This window comes from Pelodiscus sinensis, chromosome 11 (genome assembly GCF_049634645.1).
Source record: "Pelodiscus sinensis isolate JC-2024 chromosome 11, ASM4963464v1, whole genome shotgun sequence".
NCBI classification, from domain to species: domain Eukaryota; kingdom Metazoa; phylum Chordata; order Testudines; family Trionychidae; genus Pelodiscus; species Pelodiscus sinensis.
In genome coordinates, this window is record NC_134721.1 from 47,003,975 (window position 1) to 47,025,997 (window position 22,023).

At 41.2% G+C, this 22,023-nt stretch overlaps 1 protein-coding gene across 4 annotated transcripts in view; it reads right to left on the minus strand.

Annotated features, from left to right (window-relative positions):
* The window catches only part of VGLL4 (vestigial like family member 4), a 153,763-nt gene that overhangs the window by 29,397 nt on the left and 102,343 nt on the right, over positions 1-22,023 (minus strand). For 3 of the 4 annotated variants that reach the window (XM_075939633.1, XM_075939635.1, XM_006117609.3), the window contains one exon: positions 16,642-16,831. In XM_075939633.1, coding sequence (XP_075795748.1) covers positions 16,642-16,831 — 190 coding nt within the window. Of the gene's footprint in view, positions 1-3,590; positions 4,420-16,641; positions 16,832-22,023 lie in introns of those variants that run through there. The other variant, XM_006117611.4, reaches the window with a different exon arrangement.

Genomic DNA, 22,023 nt, shown 5'->3' on the forward strand with positions numbered 1-22,023 from the left:
CTAACAAGACTTACTGAAGATGACCAGCCCAAAAGAAACAGCATTTTCTATGGAGAAATTAAGACTTGGGATCCAGGAATATGTCTATAGATGCAATGCAATACAGATTTATATTTCAGCATCTCTGCATTTCTTATACACTTTCTTTATGATTGTAAGTCATCACAAATTCCTCTTAAAGTGTTTTCTTATAGAATAGATTGCCACCATTCAGAAATCTCTTTACTCTGTTTTACAATTCAGGGTTAAGCGCTCCTATTATTGATGTGAAATGATTCCTAAGGGAGATCAGACTTGCATCTAAGTATGCACTTGGAGATCATAACTCCAAACAGCTAATGAGCTGTTTGTTTCAATGAACAGATGAGAATAACCTGAAATAGCTTCTGTATTAAGGGATGTCTAAGTAATATGAAAATACATACACATGTAACACATTTACAGAAAAAATTCCCTGCTCAGTATTTTTACACTGCATATTTACAGAGAGATATACTGCTCACTAATAGAGTATGTCTACACAGCAGTGCTAAACTTGAAGTAAGCTACGCTAACTGCGTAGCTTAAGTTGAAATAGCTTATTTTGAAGTTGGGAACATCTACACAGCACATATTTCGAAATAAAGCACTCTTCTTCCAACTTCCCTTACGCCTTGTTACAGAAGTCAGCATAAGCAGGCCTCCAGCTCAACAGTATTTTGACATTATGTCGAAATAACTGCTTGTGTGTAGATGCGGACTATATTATTTTGGAAGAACGAACGTTCGGAATAATGAAATAATGCTGCTGTGTAGATGTATCCTAAAATAGCTACTGACAACACAGTGGTGACAACACAGAAAAAGTGTGTTAAGTATAGAGGGTAGAAACCATAAAATTCAGATTCAGCATAGAGGACGCAGCCATATTCCACAAACTTTAATTAACCTTTGCCCTCCAGCCTTTTTTTTTTGTCATCGTTTGGTTTTGGTTCAGTTCATTAATGTAATGGTCAAATATCGGAAGTGAATTTGATATTCAAGATAGCAGAAATCTGATTGTCTGGTCATTTAAAATAATCAAATTTCTAGTCTGGAAAAGTAAGTTTAATCATTGACTGCTGGACAAGCTTCTGTCCATCACCTAAATATCTAGATGCCTTTTACTGAGTGGTGTTTCCAACCTGATGCTACAAGTGAAAATTAGCCACCTGTATCTTTCCTTATTATTACTATTAATTAGAGAAGATACGGAAGATTCGCTGGCTAGAGTTAAAATCCATCTTTGTACCCATTTCTCTCTCAGTAGTTACACAGTTACCTGTGCTACTGGCTCTGCAGAATAAAACTTAGTTTTATACTGCAGAGCCTGCAGCAAAGCTGAGTGGTCAGCCCTTGCCCGCCTGGATCCCAAAGAGGTAGATTCGCTGCCCTACCAAACCAAAGCTGCCTTCCCCAGAAGCCAAGTATAACTGAGAACATTAACTGATAAACATCAGCTTATTGGTTAAACAGTTTGTCAGTTATCCTCTAACATCCCTTAAATAAAGAATAAGCTTTTTACCAAAATGTACTAAAAATCTGTTCAATAATAAGACCACACATTTACTCCAAAATGAGAAACTGAGACACAATATGGTACAGCTGGTACAATGCGGATAACACTGGTACAGAGCCAAACATAGGATTAAGAAATTCTTGCTAATTGTTGTATGTGACTGCAGGTGAAAACCGAATTACTGAAAAAGGCTTTGCCCGGATTTTGCAAGACTCTCCACAGCAAAGCTGTAAGTAAACACTGAAAATGAAAAATGGTCACGATTCTCATACCTGCAGTAACCACACTGGTTCAGTATTCTCTATTTAGGGCTCACCTGTCCTAGCAGCAAATGTCTTAAGAGAGGAATATCTACATTTCATAAGTTTCTTGGCCAGAGTAGCAGATTCCCAGCCAAAACAAAAAAGTGTTTATTAAGTGGTTAATTTCTTTTCATTGCTTGGATTTTAGTTTTGAGGAAAAGATGATCATCTATAAAAATAGTGAACATGTTTTTGACTGGAAGCCTGTGACTGATTCAGGAAGCTCTATGCCTTATATCATTACTAATAGTAAACCAAACAAGAAATAAAGCTGTGCACATATAGCCCACATATAAATATCAAAAGAGAACAAATCATACCGTTATTTTAAATATTAATAGCCTTCTTAAAAGGAAGCTCATAAGAGACATGTGAACAGAGATGTAAATTTAAAACCACCGAAACCAATCCTGTTTTAAGGAACAACACGACAGAAAACTATTAAGTTTTTCATCTTAATGAGTTCATATGTATTTTGTACCAAAAAAGTAACTGTGAGGCACCTCTGTATCTTCTTACCTTGTCAACCTAAAACTAAGACACAGTTTCTATAAAACAATGACTCCAGGGGCAGGACTTTGGCAAGAACACATGAATTAACCTTCACCTCCTCCATTATTAACAGTAATCATACATGTGCATCACATTAAAGAGTACGTGAAACAACGATTCATGTGTGTTCTCTTTCTCATTCTGAGACTTTCCTCAGACAGGTTAGGAAAAGTATTTATCAAGGTACACAGTTGCTCATACATATCCCACTATTTATCACAGGTATTCTGCACTCCCAAGCCAGTGCAAGGGAACATAACTACTAAATAACTGATGAAACAGGGAAGCCTAATCCTAGGCAGATGTAATCCAATTCCTGAACATTACTTTTGAATAAGAAGCAAATCTGGTATGCAGGTATGCAAGCTTCCTCTGCCTATATTAGTATCTATTATGTTTTAGAAACTATAAATTACATGCAGGAATGAGAGGTCTCAGACAGGCCTCTGAATTGCAGCACAGTATTTAAACAGGGGATATAAAGCACAGTTAATTTCTATCAAAAAGTATGGACCAGGTATCCTTAAATTTTCTATATTAAGGCAATTAAAAATAACATTGGATTCAAGCAAAATTTCCACTAAGGAAAGTGGACAAATGACTGAGGTCAGAACCTTTAGAATTCAATTGCTGCAAAGACCTTTTATTTCCCTGTAATTTACTTGAAGGATAAATACGAAACTAAAAACAGACACACTCCCTTTCCTTTGGAGGAAATCCTGGCAAAAGAACAACTCAAAGGAAAAGCAGGATATACTCCTAAACCAGCGACCAACCTCTTTCAGATCTATGCACAATACTGTCTGTACAGACTGTCACATGATTCCTGTCTGTGGTACTAACATGTCAGCCTTCACATGAAACTGTTACTTCCAATTAATTAACAAAACAAAGGCCTCTGTAAACATTAACCCTTATAACTAGACCAGCTGGACCGAGAATCAGCAACTAAATGCAGCAGTTACTGCCCTGGCCACTCTGTAAGCAAACTACCCTGTCAGCAATATTGGGTCTGATGTGCTGCTGGGAAGAAAGTCACTTCTGACCCTCCTGAGCAACTAATCGACTCTCTACTCTACCTCTGCAGAACACTCGCTGCCTCCCAGCTTAAATTAAGTACAGCTGAAAGTATGGGGTTGCCATCTGGTTTGAAAAAGCAAGGATCAGGGAATAAAATGAAAGGGTTTTTTGGTACTAACCTCACTTTAATCATTGCCAAAGAGCATGAAGACAGCCCAGCGTCCTCCCACAAGAAAGCCTTGGGCCTCACAAACTTGGCAGCAGTCTCCTGCACAAAGAGCTGGGCAGGCAGCAGCCATGTCAGAATAAGAGTCTTTCCAGGAAAGCTGTGTTGCAAGGTATTGCCTTGTCTGCCTGCACGTTGAAAATAAAACGTTCCGCACAGAGCTCTTGGGAAAGTTCAACATAGTATTGGAGGATTTATATAGAATTAAGCTCTCGCAGAATTATTAAATGTATCAGCCCAAGTGTGCTTCACAGGCAAAGACACATACGTTTTTGTTATTGCTAGACATTAGGTTTGCTTAAACTTGTTTTCACATTTTTTTTTAAAGGAATACAAAGGATAGGAAGTTCGTTAGTGAAGTTCATTGCAGGAACACTCCTGGCTTCTGAAGAAACAAAGCAGCAGACTTCAGAGTATTATTGTACAGGAAGCTGGCTCTCAGGTTTCTAAAGGGTGGCCAGATAAGACATATAGAAAAAAAATCTCAGCTTTCCTCTCAAAGTAAATATTCCTTGGAAATGTCAAAAATAAGACTAGTGGTGCTAGAAGTAGTTGTCCCGTGTTTATGTTTATTTTCTTTTAATTCTGAGTATCCAGTTTCAAATTAGGTACCAAAAGGGTGGGGACATTCATTGCTGGAAATGCTTGAAAGTGGTTACTAGAAAATGGATCATGGATTCTGAGAAACAGACAAAGAAACACTTTTTACATTTCAACCCTGAGAAATAACACCATTTGTTGAAAATCAGCACTCAGTAATTTGGAAGGAATGAGTTAAAGTCAGTTAGCATGTTTTTATAGCAGATTGCAGAATGAGAGGAAAATTAAAGAAGATGAATCCAGCATTTCTAATCTGGGGAGAAAAAAATTACTTATTCAACTAGAAGGTAATGTAAGATTTTATTCCAATTCCTGCCCTTAAAGAGTCATTGTCTATAGCAACTGTGTCCATAACATTCTAATTCTCCAGAGTGCAACCTTCTAGTAAATGGTACATCTGTCAAATTGCAGGAAACATCTGGGAAAATGGTTAATGAAAATAAAACAAACAAATATACAAAACCTTTGTGTTTTCATATGCTTAGCATATAAATCTAAGGTATGTTTTTGAATCTGCACCAATTCTTTCCTTGCCTCTTGGTTAGCACTTAGGCTTTGGTATATACTGGTGGCTCTAAAATTTACCACAATGTAGATAAGGGATAATTTATCCAAAGTTAAAAGCCAGAAGCCCTGAGTGCTAATCCCAACTCTGCCACAGACCTCCTCATGACCATAACCATCAAGTCAATTATTTCTGTATCTATGTCTACACATCTATACTAGGGGAATGCCCAGGGCCGGCCTGAGCCATTTTTGTGCCCTGGGCAGCAGGCATGTGGCGCATGCACGGACCCGCCCCGGGCTTGCGGCACCTGACTGACATGTATGGGGTGCTGTGGCCACGCCCCCAGGCGGCCACCTATGGGGGGGCGCCACGCACCTGGGTGCGCGGTGCCCCTTACCACTTCAATCAGGCGCCCCCCATAGGTTGGCGCCCCGGGCACCTGCCCGGCTACCTCCCCCTCCTTAATCTGGCCCTGGGAATGCCACTCCTCTAAGTCACAAGCTGGTTGTGCGATAAAGCACTAATGTGTGTACAATGTTTTGTGCTCTTTCTGAAGGAGATGGAAAGTACCCCCTCTTCCCCAATAAAAAGCTACCCATGGAGTTGGGTTAAACACATTCTGCTTACAAGTCAACATTCTCAAACTGACTTATTGCTGCCTACAGCATTCAGCGAGGAAAGATTTGTGAGACACAAGCAAGTTTTGTAAATATAAGGTCTCTTGCTCAACCAGGATTTGGCATCATGACAGAAGGTGGAACAAATTCTGATCCTGATTCAGGAAATCACCCCGCTCAGGAAGCACTGATTTCCCAAATTCAGGCAGACTTATGTTCTTAAATCTTGGGCTTCTGTGAGGTTCTTATAGTGACTACTAGATTACTGATCAAACCCATTACACCACATGCTCGGCTTTTTGCTGATAAAAGAGTGCACAATATGACAACTAAGGTGGAATTATTTATTAATAAAAAATTAATCTGCATTTCTTGGCAGCAATTTGGGGTCTTTTTGCAGAAGTAAGGTGAGGGGAAGGATGCTGAGTTTCAAATTGCCCCATTTCAGCCATGTAATCATTTGAACAGACTGCTGCCTCTTTAAAAGGATAAGCCAAGATCTAATCAATAAGACCTACACTGTAAAAGTTCCACTGATATCCTGGAGAATTACAGATCCAAGAGGGTCTCATTGAAAATGTTGAGTTGAGTTCAAAGACACATCAGAAAGCAGCCTCATGCTAGGAAGGAAATTCTGGGGGCTCTGGACTAGGCTATATTACACTCTGGTTAATAATGGAATCTCCATTAAAAAGACAATGTACATGATTCTCTGTGAGATCTTCAATGTTTTGCAAGTAGGGTTGCCAGGTGTCCGGTATTGACCTGGACAGTCTGGTATTTTCGCCTTCTGTCCGGTAAAAAAAAAAAAAAAATCAGAAAATACTGGACACTTAAAATGCCCGGTATTTTCTGATTTTTTTCCCCCAGCCAGGAGGCGAAAATACCAGACACCTCGCAACCCTACGACACTCTCGGCAACTGGGCCCACCCCCTGGCCTCCCATCCCCGACACCCCAGCCCTCCCGGGCCCTCTGCTTACCAGGTTCCGCAGGAAAGCTGCGTTTTGGCTTGATCGAGAAAACTAAATGGCCGCCAACAAAAAGCCTAAAGACCAAGGGGGAGCAATGCCTTCCCTGGGTCTTAGTGCTTAACCGCTCCCCTGTTCCTATCCCTGTTCTGATTCTTCAGGCACTCTGAAAGGTGCCATGATGTTTTAATAGTTAATGTATTTATTTATTTATTTTCTTAATAACTCAGAGTTTTTTTTCCCCCCCTCAACAGCTTTCCTTTTGTCCGTCCCCCCCCCCAACAGAATTTTTTCCCTGGTGTTTTTTTTGGTGGGGGGCGGGGGGAGTATTTTTGGTTAAACCATCTGGCAACCCTATCTGCAGGGTACTGGGACAATTAGACTGGACTAGAGAGCAACATGGGGGGGAGCCAAAAGACTTGCCAGGCCCTTGGGAAAAGTAGAAGGGACAGGGCTCACTCCTTGAAGGGGTAGGGCCTCAAACAGAAGGGCCGGGGCTGGGCAGCCGGCCCTCAGCACTGCACAGACCACACTATGTGGTGACCCAGTGGCAATTTAAAGGTTCTGGCGCTCAGGCTGCTGCCGTTGCCACAACAGCAATAGTGGCAACTGGGAGCCCTGGGCCCCTTTCAATCACTGTGCCCCAAAGTAGTTCTTCCCCTCCCTATGGGCAGGCCTAGGTACTTCCTTCCTCTCGGTGACCTACCAGTGCCCAATGGGATCCTACAAACTGCAATACAGAAATCCAGTACAACAATATATGAACAGAACAGCAACCTGCACACTCTGAAGTTACTTACTTTGATGGAGCTGGTCTCAAACTTAATTTGTGAGAAGGCATTTGTCTGAGCAGAATGTAAGTGTGAAGACCTGAGCTTTGTCTTATCATCTCTTATGTCCACAAAGCAAAACATCCTTGTAGGGGGTGGAGGCATTTTGGTGTACACAAACTCATTTTAGAGACAAGTCTGTGTTGACATAGCCTTGTTGCTAAAAGCTGTGTAGTATAGACCTACCCTATGATAAGCCAATTCTTATGTAAGAGAAGATTAATCTTCAAAAGTGTGCTGCACAGCTGCAATCTGCTGCAACAGAACTATGAAATGTTCATATGCAAGTTCATTTCAACAACAATCTTAATTCTGCAAATTTGAATGAACTATAATTAAGAGTTATAGGGGGAAACCGTTTAATATTTATATGTATTTAGCATGGTGAAATCCCAAAATAAAAATATTAAATTTCAATCTGGGGTAATCTGCAGGCAGATGGAAAACAACAGTTTCTTTCCAAATATATTTTAGATGGTAAAACTGATGTACTACTTTGCCAGTAAAACAAAATCTAGATGACTCTTTAAAAGGTAAGTATCAATTAACACTTTCATTTTATCACAAAATATACTGATCTGATCCAACAATTTGCTAAGATAGAAAACAGTTTACAGTCATCACACTGCAATGATTTTACCCACTGTACATCGCCCCCTATAATCATCCTCAGGCTACAAATACAGAGAAAAGTTATGCACATGAGAATTCCTAATTAAAACAAAAAACGGCATGTCACTTTTTTCAACCTCTTTAGCTCTTTGTGCCCTGGGCATTTGCTCATTTGATTTGCTAGCTAGCAAAGAAAATGTCATGAAAAGGAATTGCTATCAGGCTTCCCAGCCCTCTGCAAGGACTCTTAAGGCAGAAATGATGCCTGCTGGGAAAAGGCTGATGTCAGCTCTTAAGAGCTCCCTGCAAGGATAAGGAGGCCTTTGTTTCCAGCTGAACTGTGAAAATGAGAAAATGCCTCCAGCCTCACAAACAAGAAACCCACACAACACAGGTCAGGCTTGAGACCTTTACTTAAAGGTACAACACTTCATTAGTGTTACACTTGCATCACAACAGCCAGATACATTTAAAATTAAGTAGGAAGAGCCATAACAAAAAAACAAGTTTCCTTTAAAATCTACTACATATGAAAGAATTTGTCTATTTGACTACCTGTTTGTTCAAGAACGCCTCCTAAACGGTAAGAGCGAGGCCCATCAAATTTGGTAACCAGCTTCCTCTTATCATAACTTAAAACAAGGTCAGGGTTTCGTTGTGCCAGGAATACGGAATGTGCCTGGAATGGGACTGCTTCTTATAAACAATGCAGAAAAGTGACAGAATCACCAGGCAGGTGAAAGGGGTTGGCTGGAGATGCTCCACCCACCTGGGCCGGGAATGCCCCAGACTCAAGCCTCCCACCCTAGCACCCTTTAGTGAGGACAAAGGAGGGGGAGGCTGAAGCCCCACTTTGATTTGTACAGGAATATTTCTGGCTGTTCCCCTTCATCAGGGAACATGGGGAAATTGCACAGTGTCCTGCATTCCTCACCCTGGTTGGGGAATGCTAGGGGCAGACAAACCTTGCACCTGGCCCCAGCTAGGGGACATACACCCCTCCCTTGCTTGTGCCAGCTGAAGCTGTAATAGCCATTGAGAGGTGCTTCTCATCTGGCCCCAAGCTGTTGCGTGAGAGAGAGCTGGGGTAGTCCTCTCTCCCTGAGGCAGCCTGCATACTGAATCCCTGAGCCCTAGCCCCACCCCAGAGCAATGATTTAAATGAAGCCTGTATATATTCATTTTATTTTTCAGAAAACAAAATTCAATTGCGTTAAAGATCCAAGCAATGTCAAGTAAATCTTCTAATATACATTTATTCTGCCACTCGGGGGCAGCTCGTACATATAGGCGAACGAGGCGGTCGCCTAGGGTGCCAAGTTAAACGGGGCGCCAAATGGTGGTGCAATATCATTGAGGGGTTTGGAGGTGGGGGTGCCGATTGCATGGTTCGCCTAGGGCACCAGTTGCTGGCAGCTAGTCTAGGGCCACCCCTGCTGCCACTGCTACTTAAATCTATTTCCTAATTATTCTCTATAAGATCACAGAGATTTAGTGGAAGAAAACAGCAGAATTTCTCACTTTTTGGTTTAAAATGATGTGCAAAACACCTTTCAATCCAGCTTGGCATGTTAGAGGATGGTTTTAGATGCTACATAATTGAGAGAACCAGAGAGACAGAGACAGAGACAGAGAGAGAGAGAGAGAGAAAAGATTCTAAACTTGCCATACTTCATAGAAAAAGCTGCAAGAATAATTTTTTCCCTTTCACCCTCACTAGCTAATTTTAGCCAAACAAGCATACCCAAATTTAGAGATGTCTCTCATATAGAAAAATCAATAGATATAATTTATTCTAGATCATAAAGCAACTGGCAAATAATGGTCCCTATACATTGCAAAGCTGAAAAGCAGGACAGACATTTAATTCTGGAATATCACGTACTGAATTTTTAAAATACTTAATTGGAAGGTCCTAGTCATGTTTCACTTCCCAGGCTGCAGAGAATCAGTTCCCCTGAAAACCACAGCCTTTGTTGAATTAAACCTTTGTCTCAAGTTGAAGGAAAGGGTTTCCAATGCACATTTTATAGAACACAGTAGAGTTGCCAGGCCATTTTGAATCATTCTCTCTATCGCAGGTGTTGAAATAAACATACCTGTGTACGCCATTCAATAATAAAAAGTCTTCCCGTTGGGGTATTATTTACTATGAAGAGGGAGTTACACCTGAGTAGGGAGCACATATCTCCAGATCCATTCAGAAATAAATTGCTGCCATCCTGGAGTTTGTGTCAAACAACTTGTGCAGTTCTCAAGTGTTCAGATGGTTGAGTGATGGGGACTGCACCAACACTCCTGCTTAGCGCTAACATCAACTAACTAGCAGAAGTTCTACCTTTCGAACATATATGGTACTTGCTGCAGGTCAAATCCTGGTCAGTCATGCTCACTGCCACCATATGCTCCCATGGCCAGGATGAATCTATGACTACTTATTTTCAGCAAGCGACAGACGCATACAAGACACGATGAGAGTTAAAAAATACATACAGCCCATCTAAAGTACTTTAAAAATATACTGTGGTTGAAACGTCTGCAGTTGATGCAAGTTGATGCATCTCCTTGGGTTTCTTCCTTGCAGTGGGTGGCAGTGTATGCTTTGGCTCTCCTCATGGGGTTCTGCCATAGGAGTTTGGCTTTAAATTTACAGCATGGTTTGTACACACAGGTTACCTTGGGGATATGTTGAATTACACACCAGGTGCACTGGCCATGCCACCTCCCCAGAACAGAGCTGTATACACTTAGACTATCCACTTAAAGGAGCCTGTAACCCAGGTCCCACTGGCAGAAACCTGGGAGTACATCAGACCCATTATACATGTAATATGGGTATAACACCAACTCAAAGCAGTGGAACAATCTTCTATTTTGTGGCACAGAAAATATACGTCCTTTCCCTATGTAACCCCCAAGGAGATTACTTAGATTCCCGGGTCTCTGTCTGCTGGCAGCTCAGTGAGAGGCACACTGAGTTTGCCTTGGCTCCCCCTCCCTATCAGGGGCAGAGTCAGCCCGGCAACCCATAGGGAATTCAGGAGGGGAAGGAGGGCCATTGTTGAGGGGAGTCTGGAGCCAGCCAGGGCAAGGGGAGGACTGGCTGTGTGGGAGCCAGTAAGCCCCAGGCCTGCATGCAGGTTCCCCCTGAGAACTAGCCTGTAGGGACCTGAAGGCAGGATCCCTCAGCTGGGTTTATGTCTCCCCTGTTGATTCCCAGTTGTGGAGTTTGCTGGGAGGCTTCCCCCGCCAGGCGGAGCTGGTTCTCCGGCTCCCTGGGTGAGACCAGTCACTGCATGGTCAGTTCTGCTCTGTCTGCTGGTTTGGGGCGGCTGCCTGCTGTGTGTGTGTCTGAATGCTGGGGTAGGAGATTATAGTTTGAATTTTGGTGCTGTTGTGCGGCCTGCACCTTGAGCCCTGCACCCCTTTGTGGTGAGGGGAAATTCTGGGACCGAAGCAGCCTGGTTCCTGCCTGAGGAGGATCCCTGCCAGAAGAGACCAGCCCCTCTGCAGTGACTGAGTCATCTCTGACCCTGAGGCTCATTCATGGTGTGTGTGAGTGCACCATCTTTTAGTTAGTCAGGAAATTTGTTTGGGGATTTAATTACCTGCTGCATATTAAACCTATGTAGGGATTTACCACTTGTGAGTCCTTTGGGCTGTACTGGACCCAGTCAGCCTCACTGCTAAACTTCTGCAGAGAAGAAATTTGTGGTCATAAGTCATCAAGGGCCCCAACAAAGTACATGTACCAACGGGACACTAACCTTACAGTTGCTGGGCTCCGGTGACCCTAAAAATAGTTTTACCCTGTTCTATTTGTCTCCTGTTTAATATAATTGTGTTTAATTGTGTTTATTATAGTGTATGTGTTTGTGCTATTTTCTGGGAGTCTCCAACTATCTGGCAAGTACATGGGGATTCCCCTGGGTTAGAATTTTCCTCCCAAGCTGCCCTGGTAACTCTGCCAGGAAGGAGTGAGGATGGTGGAGGCACCGCCAAATAAATCCAGTGGAAAAAATAAAGTTGAGTAGGTTGCGGGATCCAGAAGAACCCAGACCTATCTATCAAAACCTGTAAGCAGATTGGCATTAAAGAAGGTAACCAGGTAGAGAGGGGGCGCTACACCTTATTCCAAACCTACATCTTTTTATTTTAAATTAGTTCCAAAAGGCCTGAAAAAAAACTTAAATTTTATAATCTTCCTCCCTATCTTCTTGTCTATGCTTAATACAATTAATCTTGCCATCTAGTCTTCAAAAGAACAGTTTCCATATAACATGATATTGGCAGCAACAGCAGCTAAACATGAATTATTTGTTTTTCTAAATGAAATGCTGCCAAATTATCGTTTCCAGACCCTTCATGCCAGAAAACCGTTGCTGCCAATAATGCTCCATACAATACTTCTCTCCTCTAATACACCATGATGTTTTTAGTGATAAAATAACAAAACAAGCTTTTATTGCAGATGCTTAATTTTAAGTCAAAACTTTGTGTAAGCCTTTTACAAAGTATTATCTAATGCTAACTTAAGATTAAGTACAATCAGAGACAAAAAAAGATGGAAAAATCTGGAAATCATTAGAGAAATGTAACTTTTTTGTTTATAGTACAAAATTCAGGGAGTGTTTGTTAATTTTTTATTAGAGACAGCTGAAAGGTCTGAGATTTGTGACATTTGGTTTAAAGAATTATATATTATCTGCTAGAAATTTTGTAGATTGCAGTGATTTTTTTTTCTCTGAACCAGAGGTCCTTGTTAAAATATATTATTTGATTCATGCCTTGGGAGAACAGGACAGACAATACCAAGGCCGTATTATTATAGGGAAAGGCTTATCGTTCCTATACTGAGCCACTGAAGTAATCAGTCTGCTGGACAAAAGTGTTATCCAGAAAAAACAAGACTTTTTAAGATCTCTCGCTCTCAACCCACTTTGAGAAAGCTGCTAACAGACTGCTCCAGTTTGTTTATTTATTGGCTCTGCAACCATAAAGCCTCATGGTTCCCATTGCAAACGGCCAAGAGGAGCTGCGGGAAGCAGCGTGGCTTGGGCCACTGATTCCTACAGCTCGCCTTGGCTGCAAACGGCAAACCACAGCCAATGGCAGCCATACTGCAGAGCAAGTAAACAAACTGGAACGGCCCGGCAGCAGCCCACAGCCCACTTTGAGAAACACGGATCTAAGGCAAGGGACAGCATAAGGCAACTGACTACTTTCTAGTTTCTAGAACTTTAGCTTTGAAGACTGTGACACTACACCCCCGTATTTGTTATGGAAATGTGTTTTTAAATATGCATACATAGAACTGAAATATGCTTCATGCAGAATGGGGCTTGTAACCTATCGTTGGAGTGTTTGTAATCTCCTGAATTTGTTCATTCTTTTTGTGTGCGTGTACCATTTCTGATTTGAAGTAGAAATATATAGCATAAATCTGTTTATTAATCTAGGTGGGCTAGTGACAACCATTATTGATACTTAAGGAACGTTATGGCCTGGTGCTCAAGACAGGGATCTGTGGATAATCTTGTTTTTCCTTTGAGCCTGTACTATATAGTTGATCCTGTCAAGACGTGCCCAGATCACCTGATGCTGGAACCCATTTTGATGCGGTACTTTTCCATGGGCCTGTGAAAGGGTTGAAGCTGAACACAAAAGATTCCCGCTTTGGGCAATACCTATTTATAGGCAGGGAACCAAACAAAGGGGGAGTGGGCAAGTGGAGGACATCCCCTGTTTACCACCAAGATGCCTGCTAGAAACATCTCAGACTGAACAGGAGGAAGGATCAAGCCCAAGCTAGGCTGCCTAGGTTGTGAGAAAAGATGATCAAAACTTCTGTTAGGGTAAGGAATTGCACTTAACTAGTTTCTTAGAGTAATCAGCTTATCTGTCATGATTGTTTTGTCTTTGTTTAGTAATTTCTTGTATCACTTGCAACCACTCAAATCCTACTTTTTATACTTAATAAAATCACTTTTGTTTATTATCAAATCCAGTGTAAATAATTGTTACCAAAAGGTGGGGAGAGAACAACAGCTATGCATATTAAGGATGTTAATGGGTAACCGGTTAAACTGTTACCTGGCAAGCATCATCCTTAACTGGCAATGCTCACCGGGTATGGAGCAGTCTGCAGAGAGGGCAGTGGCAGCGGCAGCCCCCTTGGGCACGGGAGCTGGGTGAGGCTGCTAGCAGCCAAGTTGAAGTAGCTTCTGCCTGTGGCAGGAGCTGCTTTACCCCAACTCCAGTGGGCAGGGGCACTGATCTAACCCCGCTGGAGTGGCCCCCACCATCTTTTAAATGGGTTAAACTGTTAAACAGTGTTAGAACTACGTTTAACCGTTTAGCCAATTGGACGGGATTTTACACCCCCTAGTGCAGATCTCTCTGTCATTGAAAAGGGGAGCAAACTTTATGAGCTCTTTCTGTGTAAAGCTTTTATACAGAGTAAGAGAGATTTATCTGGGGTTCTGTTCCCATTGGGGCTGTGCATCAGAGTGTTGTGTCAACCCTGAGAGCTGTTCTCTGTGTCAGTGTTATTCTGCTGGGAGGCTATTACTCTAACTCAGTGGCTTTGCTGGGGAAGACCAGAGCTTTTGGCTCAGCAGGGCAGCATGATGGGGCACCCCACAGAGCAGGTGATCAGCCCAGTAGGTGACAGTCTCAAGGGGTATGTCTACACTAGCCCCCAGTTCGAACTAGGGAGGCTAATGTAGGCATTCGAAATTGCAAATGAAGCCTGGGATTTAAATATCCCGGGCTTTATTTGCATGTTCCCGTCCGGTCGCCATTTTGAAATTCCACTAGCCCGAAGTAACTGCCCGCAGCTACACGCAGCAGTGAAACGGTCATTTGAACTAAGTCCTTAGTTCGAATTAACTGTTACTCCTCCTGGAATGAGGTATAACAGTTAATTCAAACTAAGGACTTATTTCAAATTACTGTTTCACTGCTGCGTGTAGCCGCGGGCAGTTACTTCGGGCTAGTGGAATTTCAAAATGGCGACTGGACGGGAACATGCAAATAAAGCCCGGGATATTTAAATCCTGGGCTTCATTTGCAATTTCGAATGCCTACATTAGCCTCCCTAGTTCGAACTGGGGGCTAGTGTAGACTTACCCAAGGGGATCACTATGATCCAACCCATCACAAAGCCAATTTAGGCTGCATGTGAATTTGTAAGTTCAAACATCCCCTTTTTTATGGCCTGCACTGTATACAGTGATACAATATACATAAGTGCTAGTTATGTTTTATTATATTTACAGCATGTCAGTTTTGAAAATTACACATTTTCCATTAAATAACATAATTCAACATGGGCATAAAATTCTCCACCGTTTTTTAAAATTGCCATAGAAACATAGTATTTATTCCCCCTCCCCCACCTCCCCCGAAGGCTAGCATTCTCATTGGCAAGGAAGATAGAGAAAGTTAAGTAAATAGTTACGTTTTAAAAAAGAGAAGAAAAAAAAGCCATGTTGCAAATGAGAAGTCTTCTTCCCCTTGTGAGCTTTCGCTGTTTTGCATTACTTCAGTGCTGGATTCCTGATCTGTAACAAATTCCAAGACTGAAGGCCCAGCCTCTGACTAACACTATGGTGATTTATTTGAGGATAAATACTTCTGTCTGGGTCTTGTGACTGAACACAACAGTCCAAAGCAGCGTGGAATGTGAGGAATGCAGAGGGCCATTTCAGCTGAGGCAGCAGGGAACAGTATGCAGTTATCAAGCTACCTCTGACTACTGAAGTACTCTGATCACTTCCTCCAGTCAAATATGAACGGAATTCACTAAATCTGGACTTCATGCCAAAGAGAACAGCACTCCCAAGAACAAAGCAGAAATAGTACCTCAGTGACAGTTTCTCACACACACACCTTCTCCATATATTACCTGTATTGAAAGTTTTACCTCCTAAGGAAATGCATTGTCAGAGTCTGAATATGATCATATAAATAACTTCTAGCAACAACTGCAGCCTGTCCAGTTGTCAGGTTGGAATCTACTGAGCAGCTGGGCTCAGAGTCTTTTGGCCCCAGAAAAACGTCAAGCATGTCTACCTTTTTTCCCCCCCAAGGGTAGAAAGCTTAAGGGTGGAGCATGTGGAGGGAACTAGGGGTGTGAACATGTACCCATTTATACAATTAACCAATGAGCCTGGGATCATCAGTTAATCCTAACACTGCCCCCACCTCGCTGCTGTCTCTGATACATAGGAGGCTTGGGGGACAGGCAGAGATCCAGTATGCACAGGAAGCTGCCTTCCACTGCTGCTGGAGCCACTTACTTCCCCCACCCTCATGCTGCTGCCTCTGTATCAGAGGCAGCAGTCTGAGGAGAGGGAGAAGTGGGAGCCAGTGTGTGTGGGGAGCCAGCTTTTAAGCCATCTCCCTGCACATACCAGTTTCCGTGGAGCCACCTGTCACCTCTGCTGCTTCTGATAGAGAGGCAGCAGCAGGGGGGGATAAAAAAGGGGGGAGCACTGACTCCTGCCAGCCCCCTCCCCGCGCATATGAACATGTAACTGCTGTGAATTTCAGCTGTTATACATTTACAAAAATAAATCACCCCTACAGGGAACAACTATACATGATCTAAATATTAGGATATATATGGTCAACATCACTCCTACTACCTGAGGCTATAAAACAGTTTTAAAGCGACATATAATCCTCTTGATCATCATGCAGTCCTTCTTCCCTTGATATGAAGAACAAAGGAAAAGTCTGGCCCTAAATTCAAGGTATATTTTTAACATTTAATTAAAAAAAATAACATTGTAATTAAAGGGATAGCTGTGGCACTAGAGTCTGTTTGGCTAGGAAATACAGGAATTAAGAGAGAAACTTACAGATGTGGGTTGAACATTCGACTCATTTTAGATGCATGTTCGTTTTCACAGTCTAACTCATCATCCCCTTGGTCCATGCTGAACTTTCTCTTGTTGGGGCTGATGGGAGGAGGGCCTGTTCGATGGTTCGTTAAAGCAGAAGATACTGGAAGAGACTGCATTCGGGGCTCACCTCTGAGAGCTGCTTCACCTACAGGAAGAACAGAAGGTAAAATGAACACAGAGAAAAAAGCATGCCCTTTTAAAACAGCTTTTAAAGGGAAGTGTTTGACACAGTAAAGAGGTACAAGCCACACTGAGCATGTTCAGGACATGCTGAAAAGGTGCTTAGAAGCCATGTATGAAGGCATCATTCAAAAGACACACCTTTCAACCAATAAACTGGTTAGGATCCAGTTTAACAATGAAAATGCTGGAATAAAGTAATAGTTGATAAATGCACAACAGAAAGGGTAGTTTACTCACTGTGGGTAAACCTAAATTTTGAGCCTATACAGTCTTAAGTTTTTTGTTCAGTTTTTTGTTTTTTGTGTGTGCTATAAAGTAGGCTTTGCTCCTTCTTTATGCGAATATCTTTAAATTCTGGGACTATAATTCACAATTGTGCCAAATACTTATCATATAAACTATTTACTGAATAAACGTTAATAATTATTTATAGTAATGTTGCCTGAATTAAGCCTGTCAATCGAACTGCTCTTGGTGAAAATTAAGGGAAAAATTCTGCTCTTGCTGACATTGGTGTAATTCAGTGCAGTGAACAAAAAGAACATGCCTGCCTGGCACAAAAATCAAAGTTTCAATCCTAAACAAGTTAATTTTCAACTAGATAAGATAGTAGTAAACCCAGCTCATGCATCTGAGATTTAGCATGGACGTCATTTGCCATATACAGGAGCCGTGTATACAAATTCACGAAGCGATACATTTATATAGCACATCTATTTGTTGTAATTAAGCATGCCTTACAACCTGGACTGCAAACTTCTTCCGATTACAGTTAAATGTTAGTTTTCACTAACATTTTCAGCCTCCATTGGTACATCCATCTCTATTGCAATGTTGACTTTTAGATTAAGAAAAAACACGTTTTCAGAGGAGTTTTAAGGTAATCTTGACTATCAACTGTACCTAAACTGGTAATGCTTCTGAAAAACTCAAATCCATGTATAACAATGTGGTACCTAAGAAATTTCTGTTTCACTATCACTACTGTTAAACAGATGATTTATAAAAAAGTAGCCTCATTTCACACTGGTGACAAGTACTATTTTGTTGGTAAAAGAACGAATGAGAAGAAAACCTCCTGAAAGTTTACCAGTAAAAACAAACATTTTGCCAATTGAGTCAGTAAGATATAAACTAGCAAACATACTGTGACCTATATTGCACCACAAGTCATGATTTCTATTAAAGGCCCTGGCATCAAAGTTAAATGGGAATTTTCCATCTTGAAACTAAATAGCAAGAAGTATGTTCTACACTCAGGAGACATTCTGAAGCTGGACATGCAGATTATGTGCTGTATTAAAACAGCTGAATATTAATTGCAATTTACCGTAAATTAGCGTATATAATCCATGGGTTATACACGTTTTTACAAACCCCACCCCCTCCCCGCGTGGTATACATGTCCGCGGGGTATACACATTTACTTTTACTCACAGGGTTGTGCTCCTGCACTGTGCTCTCCATTCCCCCGCCTGGAGGAGGGTGAGCTGCGGCTCCCCTTCCACTGGCCAGCCAGCTCGCCTGCGCTGTGCTCTCAATTCCCCTGCCCGGAGGAGGGTGAGTGGTGGCTGTGTGGGGCCTAGGGGCGAGTGCGGCTCTCCTCTGGTGCTCTCTGTTCCCCCTGTGACTTAGCATATAGAACCTGCGGATTATACTCGTCCGCGGGTTATCTAAGACTTTTTCTACACAATCAGGAAAAGCCGTGGGTTATACACGAGTGCGGGTTATATACGCTAAATCACAGTAATTGCTGCAACTACCCCAGCGTGAAAAATGTTTACCAAAAAGAGGTGCTACCATTAACAACTTAATCATATGATCAATATATTCTATACTACATTTTTCAGCCTTTAACGTTGCCAGTAAAATGCTCCATGTATTACAGTCACATTTTGACGCAAGCCTGTGGCTACATCAACAGCGCTAAATCCAATCATAATCAGCTACTCTCTTCCTAGATCATCTCCCTCACTTCTGTTTTTGAAGAGTAAATTGACACCCACTTCAGAGGATGAAATCTTGATTATTCTGAAGAGTTTGATACTTCCCTTCTCCTCCAATCCCTCCTCCCCCCCCCCCTGTATCCAAGGTCACTTCTGAAGTCTCAGAGAGGCTGCAAAAGGCAAAAATCTACTAGCCCTGTCCATTCACCAATCTGGAAGCTGTTTTGGTTTTCAATGGGCACCAGGGAGTTTGACACAGGAGCACACTAAAGATACACTAAGTAACAGTTCTTAATTTGGCTGTATGCCTTGTTTGTTTTTTTGCCAAATATCAGGATTTATTTTTCCTCAAAAATCATGAGAATTGTCCAGGATGGCAAAAGCACTTGTTTGAATGATTAACTCAATTAATAAGACACATTCAATTAGAAAGTTCTTAAGTCTAAGCAAAGCCCTTTTAAAGGAACTTAGTAAAGCACTTCACTCATTCCTAATAAAACTCACCAAGCTCTACAAAGATTCAGTCTCTTAGATGTATTTAGCAAAAAAATATTGGGATCATTATTCAAAGAGTAACCTTAGTAACCAGATAGTTTTAAGTGTTCCAATAATTTCATCCATAGTGTGACAATGCCACTTAGCAAAAGTAGATCAGATTAATGTCACAACCACTACAACTTCATGAAGAAATCATTTTTCAGACCCCATGACCCAAAAAGACATGGAGGACTTTCTTACTGAATTGGATAGCACAAGCCACATGCTGGAGGAGCTCAGTGCTTTCACAGTGCGATAGGGCAGGCAGGCAGAACACAGAGGAGGACGGTGGGGGTGAGACTCACCATCAATTGCGGGGATAAACTGTTTTATAAACACGACCTCTGCTGCATGCATTATGCTGTATTTATCCCACACCACAAACTCAGTCTCTTATGTAGCCTTTAAGAATTATTAGGTCTATAACTGGTTGACTTTAAAAAATGAAATAAAAAAAGATTTGTTTTGAACTCTTTCCTCTTTACAGCACTTTAATTTAAATCAGGGAGAGAAACCACAACTCAGTCTACCAAACAAAATGCTGTTTTACTGACTGGATTTGTCTGTCTCCGTCTGACCACACTCTATGGTAACCAGACTGACATCATTCTACTGGCAAGACAACAGTCTGATAAAACTGTATTCCATAAAATTCCACAAGCCTATACTCAAGCTTCAAAATTCATTACTGTACAGGCCTATGTCTGGGCTGCAACTGAAGCACCAATAGCCAATGCACATTCTTTTTCCTTCTCCTAATACTCCTCTTGGTTTCAACCAGCAGCTGGGCTAAAGAATTGCATATCTGCTTCTTCCAAAAAGATCTGCTTATGACTAGTCACGCCACTCAACTTTTTGTTTTGTTTTCTTTTTAATTAGAACTGTCAGGCAACATAATAGAGTACAGGCAAACAATAAAGATAATGCTGAGACATACCGTCTGTAGTACAAGTACTGCAGTAACATGAAGCTCCATTAACAGGACACCATGCACTCAGCAAAAATGCTCCTTCCCTTTCCTCACTTACAAGTTTAAATTCAAGCTTTGTTTAGTATAATAGACCTAACCTAAGCTAATGATTAGGAAAGCAGCATTCCAGATCCATGACACTGGTCAGCCCTACAATATCTTGGTACTGCCTTGTAAGTACTGGATCATTTATAGTATTTGTGTTTTCTTCTGCCATCAGTTTCACTTGTCTCCCTGCTGAAATGTTACATACAATATAAGCTTCATAAAGACATAAATTGTGTTTTTCAGGTGATGATTTGAAAGCAAGATAGCAGAGAAATCTTAAAATGCATCAGATAAAATTTCCCGAGAAGTCTGTGACTCACCAAGACTAGAAATAAAAAAAAAAAAAAAATAATACACACACGTTTGTCAGCCTGCTTCCTTCCTCCCCACCCTAGGATCTCAGTGTGAGTTATAGCACGTTTATTCAAACATGGCTACCAAATTTCCTTCTTCCATCTGGCTGCTATTAAGTCCATACAATCTGAGCATTAATTACAGTCCAGAAGTGAACGTCCTCATCTTTCCAACCAAAGATTTACAAGACACCCTCCTTGACACAAACAGAATCATATAAAATTATAAAACTGATGAACACGTAGATATCAGAGCAGTGAAATTTAACCATCTCTTTCTGTGTTCTCTACTCCATTTGCCTGCCACCTGGAAAAATACAGAGAGAAATAAAGTGCAGGGAGGAGTAATCATAAATGGGAATAAAATTACAATCCATATGATTACAAAACAATAATTGTGTCATTCATAACTCCTCAGTATGGAGGAGGGTATTTATCACAAGGGGCTGAAATTTAACCATTAGCAACTAACAAACATTAATGCACCACAAACTGTACCTTTTTTCGTCAATCTTTTCAACCAATTGTAAATAACTAAAATATTTCACAGTATGCTAAATATCTATTATAAAAAGTGAAATAATAGTAATATGAAACGTAGCAGATATGAAATCTTCACTGAGATCTGAGACTGTGTGAGATTTCTAAGGTATGCAGTTTAGTACAGTTCTAACTTTAATGACCATTTGACTAAAAAGAGGGCAAAAATCTATTTAGATTGCTTAAAAGTATATTCACGATAAAAGGCATTGAATATTTATACTGACTGTATACTTTTTAACAAAAAATAAATTGGTTGAAAAAAAGTTGATCAAGTTCGTGAATTAGCTCTTTTAAGACAATTTGAATATTTGTACATGTCTAATGGAACAGTGAGAAAATTAAATAAAAAAACAACAGTGAATAAAATTAGAATATATTCAAACAACTAGTGGCTCCTGGGTGTTGATTAAAATAGATTTTTATGTATAATTGAGAATGCTACCTTTCTTGTAATAGATCACTCTCCTCAAACAGGAATCAAGTCAGGAAAGTTCTAGGGCCTATGTTATGCAGGAAGTTGATTAAGTAGATCGATCACAATGGACCCTTCCATCTTTATAATATAAATCACTACATATTTGGCAAGGGGACCTGATCAGTTTCCTCACAAGATGACACCGGGCTAGCAAGAACCCAAGCTTTACCATGTAAATTAGAGCAGAAAAATAATGCTGGAATATATCTGCCAACATCTAAACCATTCCTGGGGGAGGAGGAAATGAATCTGTAGATCAGGGGATGGGGCTGACCTGAAAGC